Source organism: Aethalodelphis obliquidens, unplaced genomic scaffold (genome assembly GCF_003676395.1).
Source record: "Aethalodelphis obliquidens isolate GAN/ISIS:26980383/991018 unplaced genomic scaffold, ASM367639v1 scaffold57, whole genome shotgun sequence".
Lineage (NCBI taxonomy): Eukaryota > Metazoa > Chordata > Mammalia > Artiodactyla > Delphinidae > Aethalodelphis > Aethalodelphis obliquidens.
Window position 1 is genome coordinate 10693219 of NW_020838001.1, and position 23264 is coordinate 10716482.

General features: G+C 51.9%; 1 protein-coding gene across 8 annotated transcripts in view; it reads right to left on the reverse strand.

Annotated features, from left to right (window-relative positions):
- The window catches only part of BCAS4 (breast carcinoma amplified sequence 4), a 61089-nt gene that overhangs the window by 27484 nt on the left and 10341 nt on the right, over positions 1-23264 (reverse strand). For 4 of the 8 annotated variants that reach the window (XM_027086996.1, XM_027086997.1, XM_027086994.1 and 1 more), the window contains 3 exons: positions 16677-16748; positions 7466-7567; positions 906-1040 (listed from right to left, as the gene is read on the reverse strand). In XM_027086996.1, coding sequence (XP_026942797.1) covers positions 906-1040; positions 7466-7567; positions 16677-16748 — 309 coding nt within the window. The remainder of the gene's footprint in view (positions 1-905; positions 1041-7465; positions 7568-16676; positions 16749-23264) is intronic. The other 4 variants (XM_027087001.1, XM_027087003.1, XM_027086998.1 and 1 more) reach the window with 2 other exon arrangements.

Here is a 23264-nt window from a genome sequence, read left to right on the forward strand (position 1 = left end):
TGGGGAAATGACAAAAGTACCTTCCTCCAAAGACTGGCATGAGAACCAGGTGCCATATACAACAGCACACAAAGTGCTTAAAGCAGACCTGACATAAAATTATCAAATCCAGCTTAGAGTGGGGTTTCTCAAACTCAGCACTCCTGATATTCAGGGCTAGATAATTCTCTGGTGTGGGGGGCTGTCCTGTACACTCTAGGGTGTTTAAACGCATCCCTGGTTTCTACCCACTTGCCTCCAGTTGTGACAATTGCAACATCTCCAGACACTGCCCAATGTTCCCTAGACGAGGGAATCAGTAAGCCGGAAAGACAGAGGTGCTTAAACACTGAAGGTCTCTGCAAGGCAGGATCAGTCTGGCCTCAGTTTCTCCATCAGTAAAAGGGACACAATGACCCTTCCTTTCTTATGGGGAGGATCCCAGGAAAGCAGCGATGTGGGAGAGCGAGGCCTTTGCAAGCTGCGGGCCGGCTGCCCCTCTCACTGTCCCCTGTTTTCTGGTCTGCTAGAGGCCGACTTGTGCCTTGGGAAGGGGGACCCCGCCTGAATTCTGGAACTCACTCTGAGCACGTCCTTAGGTGTGGAGGGAAGGGACAGGAGGGCAGGGGCTGCTTCTATTCGCCATGGTAACCCCAGATGGACCACACTGCTTGGCAAACAGCAGCACTTACTAACTGGTGGGTGAGGCGGCGGGCAGTCACGGCACCGAAGCACGCAGCTCAGGGCACGCAGGGGCGCACGAGGGAGGCACTGCAACACTCCAGCCACCTAGCCAGCTCCCCACCGGCTGGCCAGATGCTGTTTCCTGTCTGCAGAAGCCAGCCGTGCCCTTTGAACTCCTGTTTCCTGAGCCCCTCTCCCTGCTCCAGGGTCTGGGAGGGGGCAGGGAGGTAGGGGATACTCACGTTCCCGAAGGCGGGGAGCCCCGAGGAGCCCAGCCACTTCCGCAGGGCCTGTGAGAGGGCCCCGTGGTCCCGCTCGGCCTGAAGCACGTGGGCTTCCAGGAAGGAGACGTGGTGCCCGACCATCTTGACAAAGGCCTGGTGGGAGAGGGGAAAGCAGTGATGCCACATCTGCGCAGACTGGGGTGTGCTCCTGGCTGCCTCCCTCTCACCTGGCCCCATGGACTCCGGGAGAGTTCAGGCAGCACCTGCCCAGCTGGGGGCACCTTCAGAAACCCTGACAGTAACAGTGACACTCCCCCTTGGAGGCCTGGCCTGGCCGAGCCTCCACTGGTGTCCTCTCACCTTCTCCCCCTAGTGACCATCTGTTTAGCCTCTATTTTACAGAGGAGGTAAACTGATGCTCAGAGAGGTTGGACCACCTGCCTAAAGTCACACAGCCAGGAAGTGGCAGAGAGGGGACTCAGGCTGCACAGCCTTCTTTATGAAAAATGGAGTTTTTAGAAATCGCTCACTTTAATATTTGATGGATATTGGGGGGGTCTCAAACTCAGAAGGTGCCAAGGGGCAGGCAGGTGACAAGCGGGTGAAGTAGGATGAGTGCGGACAGGGTGAACCGGAACGCCGGGTCCCGGCCCCCAAGGGGCACTCAGCTCTGGGTCTCTAGTGCAGAACCTCCAATTTCAAAAGAAAAAAAGAGAATGCTGGGGTCAGATTCTCTGGACTAGAATCCAGGTTCTATCACTTACTAGTTGTGTGCCTTTTGGCAACTTACTTCATTTCTATTATCCTCAATTTTCTTATCTGTAAAATGGGAATAATAATAATACCAACCTTGTCCTGCAGTTAAGTGCTCAGGGTATATTAAGAGCTCAATTAATATCAGATAACATCATTTAAAAAGAAAAAAAAAGGACATTCAGATTTTATGAAAAGTGTCCAGTTTTTAAAAACGTTAGCAATAATTTCACAATTTAAAAAAGTACCGTGCAGGCCCGGCGAGACTCATTTGTGACTTCTGGTGTGCCTGTGTGTTTCCGTGGGTACCTACGTTTGTGTGTTGTGTGCATGTGTTTGTGTGTGTTGTGTGTGTGTTTGCGTGTGTGCCCATATGTTGTGTGCATGTGTCTGTGTGGTGTGTACACGTGCATGTGTTTGTACACGCACTGCACGTACAGCCGGGAAGGCCGCCAAAGGTGGCGGCTCCGGTGCCATTTCAGACAAGCCCCCCTCTGCGGAGGCTTTTACTGTCGGAACCTCCCTGTTCCAATAATAAAATGCAAGAGATTTTCTTGCACCAGGAAGAGGCAGGAGACCCTCTCAGTGCTGGGCCCCACGAGGGAGCCTCCCTTCACTGGATGGAAAGCCCCGGTCAGCCCATCCAGCGAGGCCCACCACCACCCAGCCCTGCCTCTCCCCGTGTCCCACCACCAGCCACACAGGCTGCGCTTTTGTTCCTTGAAAACGCCAAGCCTCACCCTCCACAGGGCCTTTGCACCAGCTCTCTCCAGACCGGCAGCACTTCTTTGTTCTCGATGGGGTGAACCCTGCTTGTCTCTCAGGCCCTGGATCCACTGTCCCCCGACAGAGAGGCCTTCCCCAACCACCTAATCTAACATGCCCCACGTCACTGCGGAGCCACCCCGTTTCCCCGTCTTCCTAGCTCTCCTCTCCCTCTGAACTTCCTGTCTGCTTGTTCACGGTCCATCTCCCTCTAGATGTGAGTTCTGGAAGAGCAGATGCTGAGTCAGTGTTGTTCACAAGGCCACAGCCAGGGCCTGGTCAGCTGGAAGGGGCTCAGCTGGATGGTGGAGGCACGAATGCACGCAAGCATGAATGAATGAACGAGTGCGCACACACGAATGAATGTATGCATGGATGAATGCATGCACGCGTGAATGAATGCATGCGTGCATGTATGAATCAGTGCACACACAGGAATGAATACATGCAAGCATGAATGAATGAATGCACACACGAATGAATGTATGCATGGATGAATGCATGCACGCACGAATGCACACATGCATGGATGAATCAATGCACACACAGGAATGAATACACGCACGCATGCATGCATGACTGCATCTTTAGCAAAAAGACATTGGATGAACACAAGATGGTGGCACTGCTGTGCTGCCGCCGCCCTGTGGCTCTGGCAGGGGCAGAGCTGAAAGGCTCTGAATAAGCCACATCAAGTGTGTGTGTGTGTGTGTGTGTGTGCGCGCGCACGTGTGTGTGTGTGTGCACGTGTGTGTGTGCGTGCGTGTGCGTGTGTGTGTTGGGGGGCGGGGAGACGGAGCCACAGGCTGGGCAGCTTCCCCTGGCCTTGCTGGGCCTGCACATCTGGTTGTAAGACACAAAAGAAAGTTCTACAGTCCCTCCTCCAGCCGATTCCAATTTTACGCTCCCTGCGTTAATACCGTTAATACCGATGTGGCGGGGAGTATGAGGGATGCTGAGGAATGTGCGCTCACGAGGTCGGAACCGCCTCCAAAGTGCCTGCCAGAGGGGGCAGCCCGGCCAAGCCGCAGCCAGGGAGAGGCCGAAACCTGGCCAGGAAAGCTGATCCCGGGAAACTGGAAAGACGCGGACACGCATCCACACAGAGAGGGGAGGAGAGGGGACAGAGGAGGGTGAGCGCTAATCGGGACCACCCTTGAGACTATAGGTGACTTCTATATAATCTTCTCTACAATGAAAATGAACCACTTTTATTATCAGAAGGGAGGGAGGGAAGAAGGGAAGGAGGGAGGGAAGAAGGAAAGCGGGGGAGGGATGAGAGAGAAGGGAAAGTCACATTGTTTTAAATTTTATTTGTGAGTCCTGAATGATGTATCTGAATCCTTGTGGCAAAGGCCCCCAGCTTCAGAGCAGGGCCCAGTCCAGAAAGGATGCCAACGCCAGCACTGACTTTTGTAATCCCAGCTCCACCACTTCCCAGCTGTGTGACCTTGGGTAAATAACTTTGCCTTTCTGTGCCTCAGCCACTTTCTCTACAAAATAGGACGAATAATGGGACCTTCCTCCTGGGGCTGCTGTGAGGGTGAAGCAAGCTGTTTCAACTAAAGCACCTAAGAGTCCCTGGCTCATAGCAGGTGCTCAGTAAATGTTAGTTTTTTCTGGCCTGAAAGGTCACCCCCATGGTTCCCAAGCCTCCCCTGCCATGGGTCACACTGATTTGAAAGCTGAGTGGCCTTGGGCTCCCTGGAACCCCCTGACATGTTAGGCCCTGGAGCCCCCAGTCGGCTGGACCGAGTGCTAAGCAGGCATCCCAGATTCTGGCTCTCAGCCTGTGGGCAACGGCCACCACCATAGCGATAGCCTGTCCTCAGCGAGCATCTACAAGATGCCCGGTGCTGGACTAACACCTTCACGATGACATAGTCACAATTTGCAGAGGAGGAAACTGATGCTGAGAGGGTGAGTGAGTTACCCAAGGGGCAGATCTGAGGCCCAGGTGGTCTGGCTCTGGAATCCATCCGCCTCAGATTGGGGTCTGATCGGGTCCTAAGTTTTATTGTTCTCATGTCACATGCAGCTTAGTGGGAAATACATATTCTCCCATTTGCCTTGAAATCCATGACCCTCTTGGACTAACTTTTTCTTCCTTTTTTTTTTGCGGACGCGGGCCTCTCACTGTTGTGGCCTCTCCCGTTGCGGAGCACAGGCTCCGGACGCGCAGGCTCGGCGGCCATGGCTCACGGGCCCAGCCGCTCCGCAGCATGTGGGATCTTCCCGGACCGGGGCACGAACCCGCGTCCCCTGCATCGGCAGGCGGACTCTCAACCACTGCGCCACCAGGGAAGCCCTCTTCCTTTTAATGGAGACGCAGTTACAGAGAAATATCTCTAGTCTAAGGAAAGCAGCAGTTTCCGGGGGTTGACAAGAGGCAAATGCCACTTAGCCTCAATGTTGGGGAGACTCTAGGGCAGAGTGGGGACTGTGGCAGCCGAGAGATTCACACCCCACTGAAGGGGAGAGTTGCTTCTCAGCTCCAGCTCTTCCCAGAAAGTAAGGGGCTGTGGCTTGGGGTTGGTCTTCTAATACCTGACTGCCCAGTACAATCCTGGATCCTGCTGGCATCTGAGTTTGCAATCTCCATCTAAAGCTTACAGTAACTGCTGGTGGGAGAGTAAAATGGTGTCAACACTTTGGAAACTGGTCTTGGCAGTTCCTAAAAAGACTTAACCACATGACCCAGCAATTCCAGTCCTAGGTATTTACCCAAGAGAAATGAAAATGTATAGCCACGCAAAAACCTGAACATGAATGTTCATAGCAGCCTTATTCATAACAGCCCCAAAGTAGAAACAACCCAAGGACCCATCAACGGATGAATGGATAAACAAAATGCGGTACAGCCATCCCTGCAATGGAATACTATTCATTCATAAAAAGGAATGAAGTTCTGACACGTTCCAACCTGCATGAACCTTGAAAGCATTATGCAAAGTAAACTAAGCCAGACACCACAGGCCACATATGATATGAAATGTCCAGAGACAAATGCATAGACTCAGAGTAGATGAGTGGTTGCCAGGGGCCAGGAGTGGGGAATGATTGCTAACCAATGAGCCATCCTGTGTCTTCAGTGGCTTCCTACTCCTCAGGAAAAAGGCCACCATGCTGACCTTGGAGTGGAAGGCCTAGACAACGGGCCTCCTGCTGCCCAATGTCTCCAGCCCCGCTCAAGTCATGACCTCCCTCATCCCTGTAGCCTGGCCCTCCCCGGATCCTTCCAGTGTCCCCGTCTCCTTCCTGCCCCAGAGCGCAGATGCCCCCCGCCTCTGAGCCTCTGCCCAAGCTGTGCCCTCACGCACCCAGCACAGCTCCTTCCACTCACCCTCCGGGGCCAGAAGGTTCCGCTCCTTGCTCGCTACTTCCCTCCAGAGCACTCGACTCCCTCTAGGTCACCCTTGGTGAATGTGGTCAGCAGAATGACGGGCCCCCAAAATATCCCATCCTCGTTCCCAGAACCTGTAGCCAAAGGGACCTGGCAGGTGTGAATAAGGATCCTGAGCTGGGGAGACTGTCCTGGATTATCCGGGTAATCACAGGCACCCTTATAAGATGGAGGCAGGAGAGTCAGAGGAGGACAGAGCCTGGAAGATGCTACGCTGTGGGCTTTGAAGGTGGAGGACAGCACCATGAGCTGAGCGACGCAGGCGGCCTCCAGACACTGGAAAAGGCCAGGACGTGAACTCTCCCCCAGAGCCTCCAGAACCAGCCCTGCTGACTCCTGCTGACACATTTTGGACTTCTGACCTCAAGAGCTGTAAGATGCTAAATCCATGTTGTTTTAAGCCACTATGTTTGTGATAACTTGTTACAGCAGCCCCGGGAAATGCTATGGTCATGCTTTGTTGCTGTGTTTCTCCTGGCTGGAACACACCCTTGGACGCTGTCTTTCTCACTGTGAGAGCCCTGCAGCGGCGCATAGTAGGTCCTCAATAAATGCTAGCGGACTGAATACTAAGGGAAAAATTGGGCTTGAGAGTTGGGCCAGCCCAAGCAAGGCAAGAACCTGGGCTACAAATCTTCACATTTTCTTTCCTCTTTCAAACATGTGGAATAAAATTCAAATGAATCAGCTATTCCAAGGGCAAAGTTTTAATTATATTCCTGCCTCATTCTCTGCTGACAAGAATGTTAATTCTCTGTTAACTCTAGGGCCCACTGCCGGGCTCCTTTCCTCCACAGCTCAGAGGGACACACATCCCCTTGGTCTAGGTGACAGCTATTAAATTGCAGGCTCCTCCAGCCTCCCGGTCCTTCACTGTGCAAGAAGCCAGGCGCCCAAGCCAAGGGCCCCAGTTTGAGTAAGAGCTTGGGCTCCAGAGGATATGAGCTGCAGTCCCAGCTTCACAGAATTAGCTGTGTGACCCCAGAGAAGTGGCTTACCCTCTCAGAGCTCGTGTTCCTCCTCTAGGAGACGGGACGGTGAGGATACTGACGTTGCAGTGCAGCCAAGAGGAAATGAGATACCATGCACCTTAGCCTGGTGCCCGCACAGGTAAAGGGCGGGTGAAATAAGTCAGCAGTGAGGCAATAGGGCATGGTGTGGATTGTGGTGAAATGCAGAACACATGTCTCGTCTGAGGGGCGGCTGCCACCAGCTCTACCAGAACATAGCCTAGGGGTTGGAGATGTTCTATTTCTCAGTTTGGGTCATCTTCACCTGGGAGTTTATATGTGTAAAAATTCACTGAATTGTACACTCACTATGTGTGCACTTTATGTATTTATACCTTAAAAAATAAACAGAATAAAGTATTTAAAGAAAGGTGGGTCTAGGGTTATGAAAGCTTCTGAATTTCCAAAAGCAGCTGAAAATTCAGATTTTTGTATAAAGTACCCTGATTTTTAAATGGGTACTTTATATAAATTCATATTTGTCATATTTTAGAGATACTGTGTAGGCCCCGTTTTGGCTACCACCCCACTCCACTGGGTCTAAGGCCTGACACTATCAAGGCCAGATCAGCATCTTGGAAGAGACAATGAAAGAGCCAGAACAAGTCCGTGGAGCTCACAAAGAAAGCTCATTATCCTGGACTCACCTCTAGCTGGTCCACTTTGGCGTAGATGCCACGCATTTCCATCACCTTGGCCTTAAGGAGGGGGATGTTTTCCTCCAAGATCTGTGAGGTATCGCTCCTGATCTGCAGGGAACAAGACAGCTCATCAGGCTCTCTGGCCCAGCCCCGCGTCCTCCTGCTGCCCTGGGGGCGGCCAGGCTCTTCAGAGACCTTGCTGATGGCCGAGACACCGAATGCCATCCTGCCCAGGGACAGGCCCAGGAATGACCCATAGTCCCGGGTGGGGACCAACCTCACTGCCTCTCGGCACCCAGACCCAACCAGGTATTATTTACTGAACTGCAAATTAATTGTTCCCCCTGACCAAACACCCAACACCACCAGCTCCAAACTAAATACCTTTATATGGTAAACCAGTGAACTGGACCAAATGGAAAGAATCAAAATCTCTTCTCTAAACTGAAGTCGAGGTAAATCAAGTTTTTGTTACACTGGAACTAATAATGTCAATGAGAAGAGTTAACAATAATCATTAACATTAATGACGAGTCTCGTCATCATGCTGCTTCCTACACGGAGCCACTGTGCTAAGCATTTCCTGCACATCATGCATCTCATTTAATTCCAAGATTCTTCTGCTTGGAAGGACCCCAAAAGCGACTGAGAACTTTGGGAAGCCACATCTTTCCCTTGATCACTGAGATTGGACACTTAAGCCTCCGTTTTCCTGCAGAGCCAAAAGTGCCAAGCCTAACCCTTAAGTGTGTGTGTGTGTATGAGAGAGAGATTCCATTTCCATGCTACCATGTCCTGACCACACAGAGAGGCAGAATACATACCACTCTCAGATTCTAGGGAGCATGTGGATCCCCTGGAGGGAAGCCTGTTAATGCTGACTTGAAGGCTCCTCCAAGTCTGGTCTAGCTTGCGTGGGGGTGGCGGGCAATCTGTTTTCTGCCAAGCTCCAAGGCTGTGCTGGAGTGGCGGTCCGGGGACAGTCAGAGAAACACCAGTGGGCTACTAGGACTCAGACTGGAGTTTGAATTCAGCTCTACCCACCATGAGCTGTGTGACCTCGGGCAAGTCACTGCACCTCTTTGAGCCCTCCTTTGCTTGTCTGGACAGGGAAGCAATCAAGACAGTCCTTGCTTCTTTGGAATGCAGTGAGGATAGAACGTTTAGCAGACCGTTTGGCATGGCGTGTGCGGGCAGCTTCTGACACGGTCCTCAACAAGCCCCACCTCCTGGTGTTCATGTTCTTGTGTGATCCCCTCCCCGAGACCATTGCCTGGATCTAGAGACTGGCTTCTAATGAAGAGGAGTCAGCCAACGTGAGACATGGCCCTCCTGAGACTAGAAGACTGTCACCCCATCTTGCTGGCGGCCTCTCCCACCGCCTGGTTCATGCATGCTTCCCCCCACCCCCTCTTCCTTCTCACTTGCCCTCTCCTGCCGGCTGTGAAGAAGCAAGTTGCCGTGATGGAGCAGCCTGCCTCTGGCCAATGGCCAGTGAGGAACTGAGGGCCTCAGTTCAATGATCGTGAGGAACTGGATCCTGCCCAGAAACACTGACTTTGCCTGGAGGCAATCCTGCCGCAGTCGAGCCCTGAGGTGACAACAGTCCTGGCCAACATCTCGATGGCAGCCTGTGAGAGACCCTGACCTACAGGACCCAGCTAGGCTGTACCAGAGTCCTGACCCACAGACACTAGCACATAATCAAGATCATTGCTTAAGTCACTAGGTATGGCGGGGTGGGGGGGAATTTGTTATGCGGCAATAGCTAACTAATACAAGGTGACAACTCAGCAAAAAATTTTAATTTTAAAAATGTTTTTGAAAACTATACCCATTTTCCCTCCTCTTTCTGCCTAAGTATATGAGACCTCTGGTTCTCCTGCCATTCCGCTCCCATCACTGTTCAGGATGACACTTCCCTCCTTGCCCTGGGTAGCCATTCCATCACCTGCATGTCTAAAACCAAACCCTTCCTTCCTGGTCCCCCTCCTCTGGTCAGGGCACTGCCATCTCCCTGGGCACCTGGCTCCAAGCCCACTGTCCTGAGGCACACTCCTTTCCCATGCCCTGACCCCCTGGGGCCAAAGAGCAGCCCCAAGAGGGTGGCATCTGGCACCAGGCTGTCTGGCCTCAGTCTCTGCCCTGACCTCTCTGTGCCTCGGTTTCCTCATCTGTAAAGTGGGGATCAGACTAGTGCTTCTCTCGAAAGGATGCTTTAGGGATTATACAAGATCGTCCATGTCTGCATGTGGCCCACATATGTGGCTCATTTGGCCCACAAAGTGTTTTCGTGTTTAAATTTGACTTAATTTCCAACTTTAAAACTCAAGTGGGGCTCCGAGGAGAAATGGCTGATTCTAGGGTTGGGGCAGGGAACATATAAAAGCCTGGAGCATCTCATAGTGCCAGAAAGTAAGAAAGTGTTAAAAAAAAAAAAGAAAAGAAAAGAAAAGAAGGATGGGGCAGGTCAAAGGAACACAAAAGCCAACCTGAAAGAGCCACATGGCCCAAACTGGGACAATTTGAGCAACAAAATAATGTAACATTGGACGATATCCCCAACTATAAGATAAATACACACGAATGTGACAGGAACAAGCCACTGAACGGGTCGCAGAAAGGGGGATGTGGTGATGCTACTGTGGAGCCAGGCCACCAGCCCAGTGATGCCGTGTGGGTGTCACGTGCCCCTGATGTGATGTGATGAGAAGGCGCCTCAGCTCTGGGGATTCTCTCCAGAAACTCACAACGCCGTCTAAGCACAAGAAAACATCAGACAAACCCAAACTGAGGGGCCTTCTACAAAATACCAAATACCCCTCACAGCTGCCAAAGTCATGGAAAGTCAGGAAAGAATGAAACTGTCACGGACTAAAGGGGCCTAAGGAGACCTGACAATTTAAGGCAATGTGGTGTCTGATGGATCCTGGAACAGGAGGAGGACATTAACGGGAAGCTGGGGAATCACAACCAAGTGTGGCGTTCAGTGAGTAGCCAAGGATCTGTGCTGGTTCCTTGGTTTTGACAAAGGTACGAAGGTGAGGTTAACAGCGGGGGAAACTAGATGAGGGCTGTGTGGGAACTCTTTGCAATTTTTCTGTAAATCTAAAACTATTCCAAAATAAAATACATAGATATGGCTTTAAAATATTCAACAGATTAAGTGCGGATTTATAACTTCTCTTAAAAGTCAGCAGCTTTGGCGACACTGGGCCCGTCTCCCCAGGCACCGCAGGCTAGGCTGGGTAGCAACTGCTCCCTCCCAATGGCACGCGCGCTCCCAGTTTCTGCAGTGGCCACCCATCCCTAGCGCCTCGCCCCAAGCCCCTGACTCCCTCCATATCCTGCCTGGCTCCTGCAGGCGCCTGCAGTTGTTAGCTGGGATAGGGAAAAGGGCTCGATATCCTCCCTTGTTTCCCCCAGGCCAAATTTCTAGAGAGAAGCCCATCCCTCAACAAGGCTAAACTCGGGAGAAATTGCCATGATGTGATGAAGAACAGAAACTCATGACAAGGTCAGAGCACAGGGAATCAAAGGCAGATCTTTTCTTTCTGTTAATTTCTAAAGAAACAAGCAGCGGAGCACAAGTGAGAATCAGGAGGGACTGGTCTCAGCAACCCACGGGGGTGAAGGGAACGCGGCGGAGATGAGATTCTGGAACTCTGCCCGCCTCCCCTCAGATCCTCAGGAACTGGAGAGCCAGAGGGTCTGCGGGCCGAGCAGGAAGCCCCCTCTCTGCAGAGGCTCCTCCACTGGCTGAGACTCAGGGCAGAGCGAACTCTCTACGCCTGCCCAGAAGGCAGCCTGCAGGTCCTTGGGGGGAAAGTAGAGGGTAGTCCTTGGAGTCTGAAACACCCCCAAACCTTCCTCTTGGCTCCCCCAAGAGCTGGGAACCGAGAGACAAAAACCAGAGTATTTAACATGGGCTGGGGCGGGGGGCAGGGTACCAACACCCAGGAGCATTCATCACGTGCTGGGAACAGACCCTGTGGTACAGGAATTGCTTTCTCTTCAACCTTGATTTATAGGTGATGAAACTGAGAAATACTAAATGAGCTGGGCAAGGTTGCAAACCTACAAAGTGGGAGATGCAGGATGCCAATCCAGGTGGGTCTGAGGCCACCTCCTAACACCAGAGGTCTGCAGACATGTTCTATCAGGCTCACGCAGAGCCAGCCTGAAAAACCGAAAGTACCACCAAGCGAGGTGCCAAGATCTAAAATTAAGGATATTTCCCTTAGAAACCCAGATCTCTGGCTTCTTGTGAGAAATCAGAAGACCCGGCCACACTGACATGCCACATGTTCCACCTGGCAACAATCAGCGGGCGCTGGGTGACAACAGCCCGCTTTGGTTCACCAGAGTCTCCACCACTACCTACAGTCTCCCCAGCACGGCGTCCGTGGCCACCCCATGCCCTGTTCATCTTATAGGGGAGTGGAAGGAAAGGGGCACATTTCTCTTCTCACACCCAACCCACCTCACGTCATCACATCACAGGCATGCGCGTTCACGCTTATGCACACTTCTCAGAAGAACAAAGATGTCAGGGAAGAATCAGTGCTTTTTGAGAATCTAATGGGATGAAACTCCAGCCAGGTCTATGGGCCGGGGGGGCCTGGCGGACCCTTCCCCAGCCTGTCCTCCCAGCTCCCCGAGGCTAGCCTCCGGAGCCCAGAAGCCTGGGTAGTGGATGCAGGGGGTTATCACAGAGCAAACATGGCTCTCCAGGATGATGCAAGGCCCAGGAAGAAGAGCCAGGTGCACTTGATCTAAGGACGCACACCAACGCCAAATGCAACTGCTGGGCAGAGGCCAACAGGAAATGTTCTCCATTTATGTGAGAGATGGGAGAGTCCGCTCCCTGCCAGAAGGTGGGCCCAAGGCTACTAGGGTTTCCAAGGACCCAGACAAACTGCCCAAAGCCCCAAGGGCACTGAGCTGAAAGGCCTCACAAATCCAGTCTCTGCGGATAAAATCGTCTGTGTCACGGCCCTCTGGTGCTTTAATATTGATGATGATGATGACCTCAGTAGCTACTATTTATGGGTCACTTAACACACAGCAGGCACCATGCTAAGCAATTACTTTTGATTGAGTGTAAATGACATACGGTGAAGAGCCCAGGCCTTAGCGGACAGCTCGAGGAATCGGTATGTGTGTTTACATCTGTGGAACCACCACCCAGACCAATGCATGGAACATCCCCTCACCCCATAAAGCTCCTTCTGGCGTCCTCCCTGTCACGACCACCCTCCCAAGGCTAACCTCTACCTGACTTCCGTCCCATGGACTGGTTTTGCCTGGGTGTGAACTTCATATGGTGGAGCCTCACACAGGAAGCACTCGTGTGTCTGGCTTCTGTCCCTCAACAGCACATTCGTGAGAATCACCCACGTTGCTGTGTACGGCAGGTCGTTCTTTTCCACTGCTGTGCGTTCCAGCGTATGAATAAACAGCAGTTTATTTACCCATTTCCACTGCCCACAGACACCGGGGCTGCTTGCAGTTTGGGGCATGATGAACAAAGCCGCTATGAACATTTGTGTGCGAGTGTCTGCTCCACACGGCTGTCCCTTTGTGCGTTTCCACCAGCCAGTGAAGGAGAGTTTCAGCTGTCCCGCATCCTCGTCCACACTTGCTAATGTCTGTCTTTTTCATTTTGGCCGTTCTACTGGATGTAAAGGGCACATCCCTGCCTCGTCTATTCCTCGCGATCACTCTTTGGAGATGGGTACCATTTGCAGTGGATGACTGATGGCCACAAGTTCTGCAGAGGGGTCTATGTCCTTTCCCCTTGGATCCGGTGGGCTATGTGGCTGCTTTGACCAATAAGATATGACAGAAGTGACACTGTGCTAATTGCCATACCTAAGTCTCCAGAGGCTTCTACTTCCCATCTGTTGGAGCGCTGGCTCTGGGAGGCCAGACGGCCACGAGGAGAGGCCGCATGGAGGAGTGTGATGCCAACTGGTCCCCAGCCAGCCAGCCCTCCCAGCCCAAACATCAGACAAGTGAGGGAAGCAGCCACCCTGGATGTCCCCAGCCCAGTAGGTGCCACGGAGCTCGGATGAGCTGTACTCTGTGCCCCGTCCCGGCCCACATAATAAACTGGTGGTTGTTTCACCCCACTAAGTGTTGGGGTAGTTTGATGCTGTGGTAGATTATCAAAGCCACCACCTCCATTTTACAGAGGAGGAAATAAAGGTACAGAAAGGTGACATGCTGTGCCCAAGGCCCCACTGGGAAGAGTCAGAGCTTGAAGTGATGGCAAGAGGCGTTATATCTAAGGTTAGAACAGGTCACGAGCACATGGTGTGAATGCTGGTCACTTAGAGTGATCCGGGACAGACTGGCAGAGGACTTAATACATCAGACAGGAAGGTGGACTCTCACTCCTAACAGCCTGATCTTATCAGAAGGAAACCATCTCTCTCTGGACTGTGCACCAGGGAGCCCGGCCGTTCCGGGACCTCTAACTTGATCAGTGTTTCCAAAGGCCAAAGCAGGGCCCTGGGGACAGTGGTCCATGGTGTGACATCACCTGCCTCCCAGAGGTCCCCACTCATCCCTGGCTTGGATCAAAAGAGAAAAGGAGGTCCCAAGCCAGGGCTGATAGCTGGACAGCTCTCTCTCTGTACCATGGAGCCCAGAACACCTGGGCACAGACACACTAGGTAAGCTAAGCACCAGCTGTGGGGGCCAAGAGGGTTTCTATAATCGAAACGGCATCAGCACAGAGCCTCACTGTAGGGACTGCGAACACAAAACACCTCCATGGGCCACAAAAGCATCGTACAAGGCGCATTCTATTATTAATGTAGACATGCTCATTTGCATATAAACACACTGAAATAGTCTTCACTTCCCGGGAAGTGCAATCTCTTCCATTTCTTAAAAACATGGGACTCTCTCGGTCTGGTGGGTATCTGCCTGCTTTCAGTAGGGCCCGAAGTACAGAGAAACGTTCTCTCCCATAAAACACACGCACACAGCACAGGACTGATGCACCTGGCAGGTGGCCGGGGAGTCAAGGAGGCTCCCATGGGGAGCAGTGGGGACGGTGACAAGCAGGAGAGCACGTGTGCTCTCCACAAGGGTGGCCACTGTCCAGCTCTGGCTGATGGTTGCCAGGTGAGAACAAGCGCGCGCGGGGCAGGGGGTGGCGGGAAGGACAGATCTTTGCTTTTCCAAGAGAAGCCGGGAATCCATATTTTTTTGCATGACATTCTATAAATGTCAGCAGCTCATTCCTCCTTCTTTTTTTTCCCAGAGACATCCACCATGTCTGCAGACAGGATTGGGCCCATGGGTCATCTTGTGACCTCTGTATTTAAAATCTTTGCATAAATGCATCTCTAGGCTTTGAGTTTGGAGAGGATCTTCTCGACGCTGCATACAATCTTGCGCCTCCGCAGACTGCCCACCACAGGAAGCCTTGAAGTTTTTAAGGCAAGTAAGGCCTGGCCCCTCCCTGTCTATCCAAGCTGACTTCTGCCCAAAGCTCTCTTTGAGGGTGGTTGGTGGATCTCCCTTCATGGGAGGAGGATGCACTGGGATTTGAGAACAAAACTGTCCCAGGATCGCCCGTCCCCACCATCTTCCCGATGCCCCACTGTGTGGGCCCACACTGTCCCTATGTGCCCAGCATGCCACCCCCCAAGGCCGGTCCCTCTGCCTGAATGCCCGCCCCCCCAGCAATTGAATTCTTCCTGTTCCTCTTTCAAACCCCAAATTAATCACCACCTGTTCTGCAAAGACTTCCTGATTTCCCAGGCAGAATTTAACACCTCTTCGTTTTTTTTAAAAAAAGCAAACTGAGTCTTGGGATTATGTGCCCAGTTCCTTCTAGAACCTCTTTTCCTTTTCAAAACCTCTGCAGCCTCGCTTTGCACCTGGAACACACCTCCAGGCCAGTGCTTCAACCCTGGAGGACAGCGGCTGGTACACAGATCGGGTTTGGGGGATCGGGGGCTGTTGCGGAGGGGAGGGGAGGGTGGATGGATGCGGACGGGAGGGGAGGGTGGATGGAGACAGATCTGTCTCTCTTTGCATCCTCAGGCTCACCAAGGGACCAGTCAGAGAAGGTGCCCAATGTTCGGTGATGAAGAAAGGACCATTCAGGGCGTTCAAAGCCAGTCTCGTTACCCAGCTCCCACCTGGACCCACATCTGAACTAAAAAATTGGCTCTCAAGAGAAAAACACAGATAGGTCCTTGTGGGAATGTTTGTGTCTTGTTCACTGCAGTGTCCCCAGGGGCTGGCACAGGCAGGCGCTCAGATGTCTGTTGAACGTATGGGGATAAAGTCGTACCCATCCTGGCAGGTTGCTCTGAGGTGGAATGGGAGGATACAGGGAGCACGCTCTGTACGGAGTGTGGCACAAAGTAGATGTTCAACAAACGCTACTCCCTGGGGCGCTCACCAGCGTCTCTCCAGACGCTTGGTACACATCTGCCCGGCTGGGCCCAGCTGGGCTTCCTGTGCTCCGGGGGAGAGGCAGGCCTGGTCCCCAAATGGAGCTCCACCCTTTGGGCCTCCAGGCCGAAGCCACGAACCCTGGCTGCTGGTGTGCCTTTAATAACCTTGGGAACTTCCAGAACATTCTATCAGCGCTCCTCAGGGCCCCACAGCTGTCCAGCAACCATCCTGGAGACACAAGGAGGAGTGGGACCTTGCCTTCCTGGCCTAGGGCACCATCTTCCACGGTCCTCCCCGCCAGGAGGAGCCGCTCCCACCAAGCAGGGTGGGAGGCAACAGTGGAGGGACCAAAGGGCTGAGGAGGGCGCTCGATGCCGCAGCCCACCAGGGCCAGGGCCCGGCCAGGAGGCTCCTCCTAGGCCTCCCAGGCCTGAAGCCATTTCCTGGCTGTCTCCACGTCTGCCTGGCGAACTGTGCAGAGCGAGGAAAGTTAAATATAGTCTTAGCGTCCCCGCCGACCGGCTCCCCGCATCGGGCCCGAGAGTGCCACCTGGTGGCCCACTCCCGCCTCCTCGGTGGAATGAAGGCATCTCCGGGGAAGGGCGTTATCAAGATGGCCGCCTCAGGGAACCTCGTGTGGACAGAGGGAGAGGGTGTGAGCTGCCCCCACGCCGCTGGCCACGCCTCCCGCTGGTTAAGCCGCCACGCCACCGAGGTGGCTCCCCAGGGAAGCCCAGGAAGGCCCTGAAGTCTGGGCTGGGCCTGCACCCACGGCTCCAAGGCGGGCACTCACCATGTCAGCCAGGCTGCAAAACTCTTCCAGCCTGAGGAGCAAGCCCTCGACGGTCTCCTCCACCTCCGCTGCCTGAAGAGAGACAAGATCCTGGAGATTAGCAAGTGGTTTCCAGGGAGACAAACGCCCTTCATTGTCTTTCTTCTTTTTTAAAGCAAACTAAATCTTAGGATTATCTGCCCAGTTCCCTCCAGACCTACTTTGCCTTTTCAGAACCTCTCCTGGCCTCATTTGAAATCGGGATGTGCCCGCCTCAGTCTTGATAACCGTGGGCACGTCTGTTTAACCTCTCTGGTTCAAGCCACCGTGGACCATCCACTCGACGCATCTCTCAAAAGAGACGAGATAAATAAATACTAACAGGAGATAACAAAGCGACCCTCATCACCCCCATCGTTTAGATGAGGAAACTGAGGCTCAGAGAAGTAAGGGAACCTGCTCAAGGTCACAGAGCTAACAAGCACTGGGGCCCAGACTCTCCTGTAGGTTTGAGTCCCCAGCCTCAAAGCCTGCTCTTATCAACACTGAAAAATGCCTCTTCAGACAGACCACAGGGAGCAAAGTCAACTGCAGGAGATAGAATACAAAACTACCCTTGTGACACGTGTCTGCTTCAACAGAGAAAGGCCTGGGATGATACTGCCGAACTGTAATAGTTAGGGGATATACTTACACTAAAAAAGTATTTGTTGTTTATCTGAAATTCATATGTGACTGGGGGTCCCGTAGTTTATCTGGAAACCCTATCGATAGTGCTTACTTAGCCCTGGGGAGTAGGAACTGGAGAATGAGGTCTGACACTCTGACACAGGAGCCCTGAATGTTTTATGTTACGTGAAAGGTCCAAACCTCAGAAGTTATCAAGGCCAGGCGGTAAGGTAGATGAACACAAAGCGGGCCACCGGGGCTTGGGGTGATCTGAGAATCACTCTGCCTACTTCTGGAGCAGCCAGCCACTAGCAGCCATCAGCAAACACAAGGCCAGCATTGCCAGAACCTTCCATTTTCAAGAGAAGCCAGAAATTCTAACTTTATGGGAAATGTCCCAATTTTTAAGTAGTGGCACAAATTCAAAAAAAAAATTTTAACGCTCCATGGGCCAACCAAAATAGAACATGAAGGGTCTCCCTGCTTTACTCACTTGTGTAAAAATTAGTCTGAACCCTTTTTCCCCTCGAGCATGTACTATTTTCATGATTTATAAAATACCTGTTATTTTTTTCTCTAATTACCAGCATCTAGGAAGGAAGTTCAGCTGGAACGTGAACCGCTTTCTCTGGCTTACCAGGCCGAATTGTTCTGCTCCAGGGAGGTGTTCCCAGACATTTCTGGGCAGGCCTGGCACCTGCCCCCCTCACCTGAAGGCTGCCCTTACTGCCCACTTGTCCCCGGAGAAATGTTTATACAGTGCAGGAGCCGCCTGCCGCCTGGGCTGTCAATACCACAACCAAATAAACGGTTGCACAAAAAAACATCTTTCCGGCTGGAGTATAAATAGTACCGAGCTGCAATTTTAAACTCTGCAACCTTCATCTCACAGCTGGGACTATTTCTGTGCCTGACTGGGGGAGGCTTGACAGGGGAAGGGGACTGCAGTGGAGGGAGGACAGGAAGTCCCCCTCCCACCCCCCAAAAAGTAAAAGCATGGTAAAAAAAAAAAAAAGTGTCCTTAATGCACTAAGGGAGAAAGAAGGAGCTGAGAGGCCACTGAGGTGGAAGGGGGAAGGTTGGTGGTTCCTTCTGATGCAGAGGAAAGCGAGAGAGACGGGAGGGGGCACAGATGCATGAGGGAGCACGGTGCAGACAATCTGCGCCCCAGTCCAAAGATACCTGGGAAGACTAAACCTGCCAGAGGGACATGAAGGACCACGCCCCAGCTGGCTGGTCAACCTCCTTCCCAAGACACACTGCAGCTCTTTGCTCATAGGAAGAGCCTCTCGACCTCTCCTAGCGTGTTCACAAAGGAAGTTAGTCAGTCCTGAGTTCGAACCCCATCTTTCTCTTTTGCCAGCTGTATGACCTTAACCCAGGGGCTTAACTTGAGCATCTGGGCTGGCTCACCTGTGACAGGAAGTGCCGCATCCATTTGGCAGGATTTTAGGCTAACCTCACATAATAGACACGGCTAAGCCATTTAACGGGGCGCAGGCACACAGCAGGCACATATAAACGGTTGCTCTGTGGATCTCTCTCACTAGATAACAGAAACAAGGGCTAATCACCGTATGTGGATTATCTCATTTGCTTCTCAGGAGAACTCCATACTGTAGGTGCCATAATTTCCCCCTTTCTATGGATCGAGAAGCAGAGGATCAGAGAGTTTAAGTCACTTGTTCAAAGTCACACAGCTAATATAGACACTGAAGCGAAAATTTCACCTCTCTGACTTCAGAAGTTTGTCACCACCAAGGCGCTCTCTGGGGAGGGGGAAAGTGTGCCCGCTTTACTGCTGCCTGTCAACTATGGTCTCCCCACCACCCCCTCCTCCTGGTGCCTAGGGCGGTGGCCCAAAGCAGCAGGGAGGGAGCAAAGAGAGCATTTGCTGACTGCTTGGTCAGTTAAGGACAAGGACAAGTCCCAAGGCATTCCCAACCAGCAGGAAGGATTAGCTACCCCACCGTGCCCACAGATCATTCACGGGACAATGTTCTCTCACGGTAATTCCCTAAGTGGCCTCAGAAACAAGAGTCCTGCAGGCTGCAGCCCACATGCCTTTTTAACCAGCCCATAAGCAAAATGAATGCCCTCCCCATCCTTTGCAACCCCCGGGCAGAAATTGTCCCACTCCGAGGGAAGGGAAGCAAATGGCTTTAAGCGACATTCAGGGCGTGGTCAGTGGGGATGGCAGGCAGGCATCTTTTTAACACGCGTGAATCATGGTATCCACCGCCTTCTTCCACATCTCCTGCTCAAAGTGCCAATCCCAGCTTCCCAGCTGGGCGTGTCAAAAGCCGAAAAGGGGCTGGCTCTGCCTACCAGCAACTGGCACAAGGAAACACAAAATGATCCTCCACCACCCGTGGTCTTCTCCATCTCCACAAAGGGAAACTTCATCTTCCAGGTACTCAGGCCAAACACATGGGAGGATCCTGGACTCGTCTTCCCTTCCCACCCCCAACCCCATCCAACCTTTATGCAAACCCTCTCAGTTCTGCCTTCAGAATATATCCCAGATCCAACCACTTCTCTCCACCACTCTGGCGCAAGGCAGTGCCTTCCCTCGCTGGGGCCACTGCAGTAGCCTGTTACTCACTGGTCCCCTGCTTCCTCTTTTGCTCCCCTTCAATCTACTCCTCAGAGACTCTGTTAAAACCAAAGCCCTCCTCAGCTCAAAATCTTCCACCGTACCACGTCACAGCCACTAGAATGGCTACGATCACAAAAACGGCAAGTGACAAAAGCTGGTGATGACGTGGAGCAACTGGAACCCTCATCCACTGCGGGTGGGAATGTGAACTTGTGCGGCTGCTTTGGAAACCAGCCTGGCTTGGAAACCAATCTCAAAAGGTTAAACATAGAGTTACCCCATGACCCAGCAATGTATCCAAAAGAACTGAAAACAGAGGTTCGTACAAAAAAACTTGTACATTATTCACAATAGCCAAAAAAGTAGAAATAACTCAATGTCCATCAACTGATGAATGGACAAACAACATATGGCATGTACATGTGATGGAATATCATTTGGCCATAAAAAAGAATGATGTCCTAATACGTGCTACACCATGGATAATCCTTGAAAATATATGCTAAGTGAAAGAAGCCACAAATTACATGATTCCTTTTATGTGAAATGTCCAGAAGAGGCAAATCTACAGAGACAGAAAGTGTCTTAGTAGTTGTCTCCCCCATGGAATGGGGGGAGGGGGAGTAGGGAATAACCGCTGATGGTTATGGGATTTCTTTTTTGGGTGATGGAAATGTTCTGGAATTAGGTTGTGGTGATGTCTGAACAACATCAAGAATATACTAAAAACCACTTAACTTTATACTTTAAAATGGTAAATTTTATGTTATATGGATTATGTTAATTAAAAAAAAAAGTCCTCCCCCATCTTCCATCTCAATCAGTAAATGCCTACTGGAGGCCTCCCCAGCAACCACACCAACCATGTCCTCACCCCAGGGCCTTTGCACCTGCTGTTCCCTTCACTGGTAAAGCTCATCTCATACTTCCTTCTAGCCTTTGCTCATATGACTCTCCTTAGTGAGGCCTCCCCTGACCCTGTAGCTTCCCTACCACGCCACATCCTGCCCCAATTTATTTCTCTCTTTAGCCTTTATCTCCATATAACTTACTATATATTTTACTTGTTTCCTGTCATCTTCCCCCAACAGAATGAAAGCTCCTGGTGAACAAGGGTTTTCTTTTCTTTTCTTTACCTTTGTGTTCCCAGGGCCTAGAATGATGCCTGGCACATAGTAGGTACCTGTGTTTCCTAAGACGTCCTTCCAACTCTCTCCCATCCCACGTATCTTTTTGCAATATGACCTTGCCACTCTGTCCATGAAGAGGTAGGATCATTCCTTTCCACCCGAATCTAGTCTGTGACTTGCTTTGACCAGTAAAATGTGGTGGAAGCAATGCTCTGTGACTTCTGAGTCTAGAGACCTTGCAGCTTCTGATTCACCCTCTTGGAAGACAACAGCAGGCAAGTTTGCTGGAAAGGCCACAGGGCGGAAAAGATCCTGGAGAATGAGAGGTCGTGCAGGAAAACTGAGGTGCCCCGGCTGGAGCACCAACTGCCCAACACATGAGTGAGGCCATGTTGGACCTTCCACTGTCACCAGCCCTCCAGCTGAATGCAGCCTCATGAGGCAGCCCAGCCGACACCACGGGAGCAGAACGGCACAGAGGAGCTCCACCAACCTACAAAATCAGGCACTATAAAATAGGGGTCGTTTTTAAACACTAAGGTTGGGAGTGGTTTGTTACCTGGCAATTGGTAACCAATACAGTGCTCAATGAATATTTGTTGCAAGAAAGGAAGGAGGGAGGGAGGAGAAAAGAAAAGGGCCACGGGAAGGAGGAAGAAAAGTGCTCTCCTGGAAGAGCTACAGCCTGAGAACAGCAGCCGCGATGGCGTCTTAGTCCCCATTTGCATTCATGCTGTGTGGTCTTAACTATACCTCTGACCATCTCTGCGCCTCGGTTTCCCCACTTGAAAGTGAAGGGGGGTGGGAATCCTCCGACTCTCTGTGTTTGGAGATGGAAGCTGAGGAGGGTCAAGTAAGTTCTTTCTCTAGGTTACTCTTGGTGAGATGCTCCACCCATGCAGGAGACGGCTGTGACCCCACCAGGGTCTCCAAACTCAAAAAGACACAGAAGCCAGGCAGGAAATGAATACTAGGGAAGGGGGCCACGCTTAAGAATGTTTTCTTCACATTGCTTATCTCAGTTTCCCACTTTTGACAGAGACGTTTTACTTTCCTCCGAGAAACACAGCAGCACCAGCAGGATAATAAATGGCAGCTGGGGCTTCCCTGGTGGCACAGTGGTTAAGAATCCACCTGCCAATGCAGGGGACACGGGTTCAAGCCCTGGTCCAGGAAGATCCCACATGCCACGGAGCAACTAAGCTTGTGCTCCACAACTACTGAGGCTGTGCTCTAGAGCCAACAAGCCACAACTACTGAGCTCGCATGCCACAACTAATGAAGCCTGTGCACCTAGAGCCTGTGCTCGCAACAGGAGAAGCCACCACAATGAGAAGCCCGCGCACCGCAACGAAGAGTAGCCCCCGCTCGACAAAGCTAGAGAAAGCCCGCGTGCAGTAACTAAGACCTAATGCAGCCATAAATAAATAAATAAATGGCAGCTTACGCCATGCAGGGAGACAAGAGGGAGGGGTGGGGACTGTGGCAAATGGGAGGCCCCGTCTAAAGAGGACACCTGGGAACTTCCCTGGTGGTCCAGTGGTTAGGACTCTGCGCTTCCACTGCAGGGGGCACGGGTTCGATTCCTGGTCAGGGAACCAGATCCCACATGCACGCCGCAACTAAAAGATCCCGTGTGCCGCATCTAAGACCTGGCGCAGCCAAAATAAATAAATAAATAACTATTTTTAAAAAATAGAACACTTAAAAAAAAAAAGACAAAAGGGTGATCTAGATATTTATGAAAGCTCTTCCAATTCGAAAATGTTCAAAACTAACCTAAAAAATTTAAAAACACTATGACGGCCAAACAAACCTGACTGTAGGCTGAACAGAGCCTTCAAACCTCTGACCGACTGGTGTCTTTAAAACGCAAACATCGGGCTTCCCTGGTGGCGCAGTGGTTGGGAATCCGCCTGCCAATGCAGGGGACATGGATTAGAGCTCCAGTCCTGGAAGATCCCATATGCCGTGGAGCAACTAAGCCCGTGTGCCACAACTACTGAGCCTGCGAGCCACAACTACTGAAGCCCGCGCGCCTAGAGCCCATGCTCCGCAACAAGAGAAGCCACTGCGATGAGAAGCACACGCGCCACAACGAAGAGTAGCCCCACTCGCCGCAACTAGAGAAAGCCCGCGCGCAGCAACAAAGACCCAACGCAGCCAAACATAAATAAATAAAATAAATGTAAAACAAAAACAGACAAACAA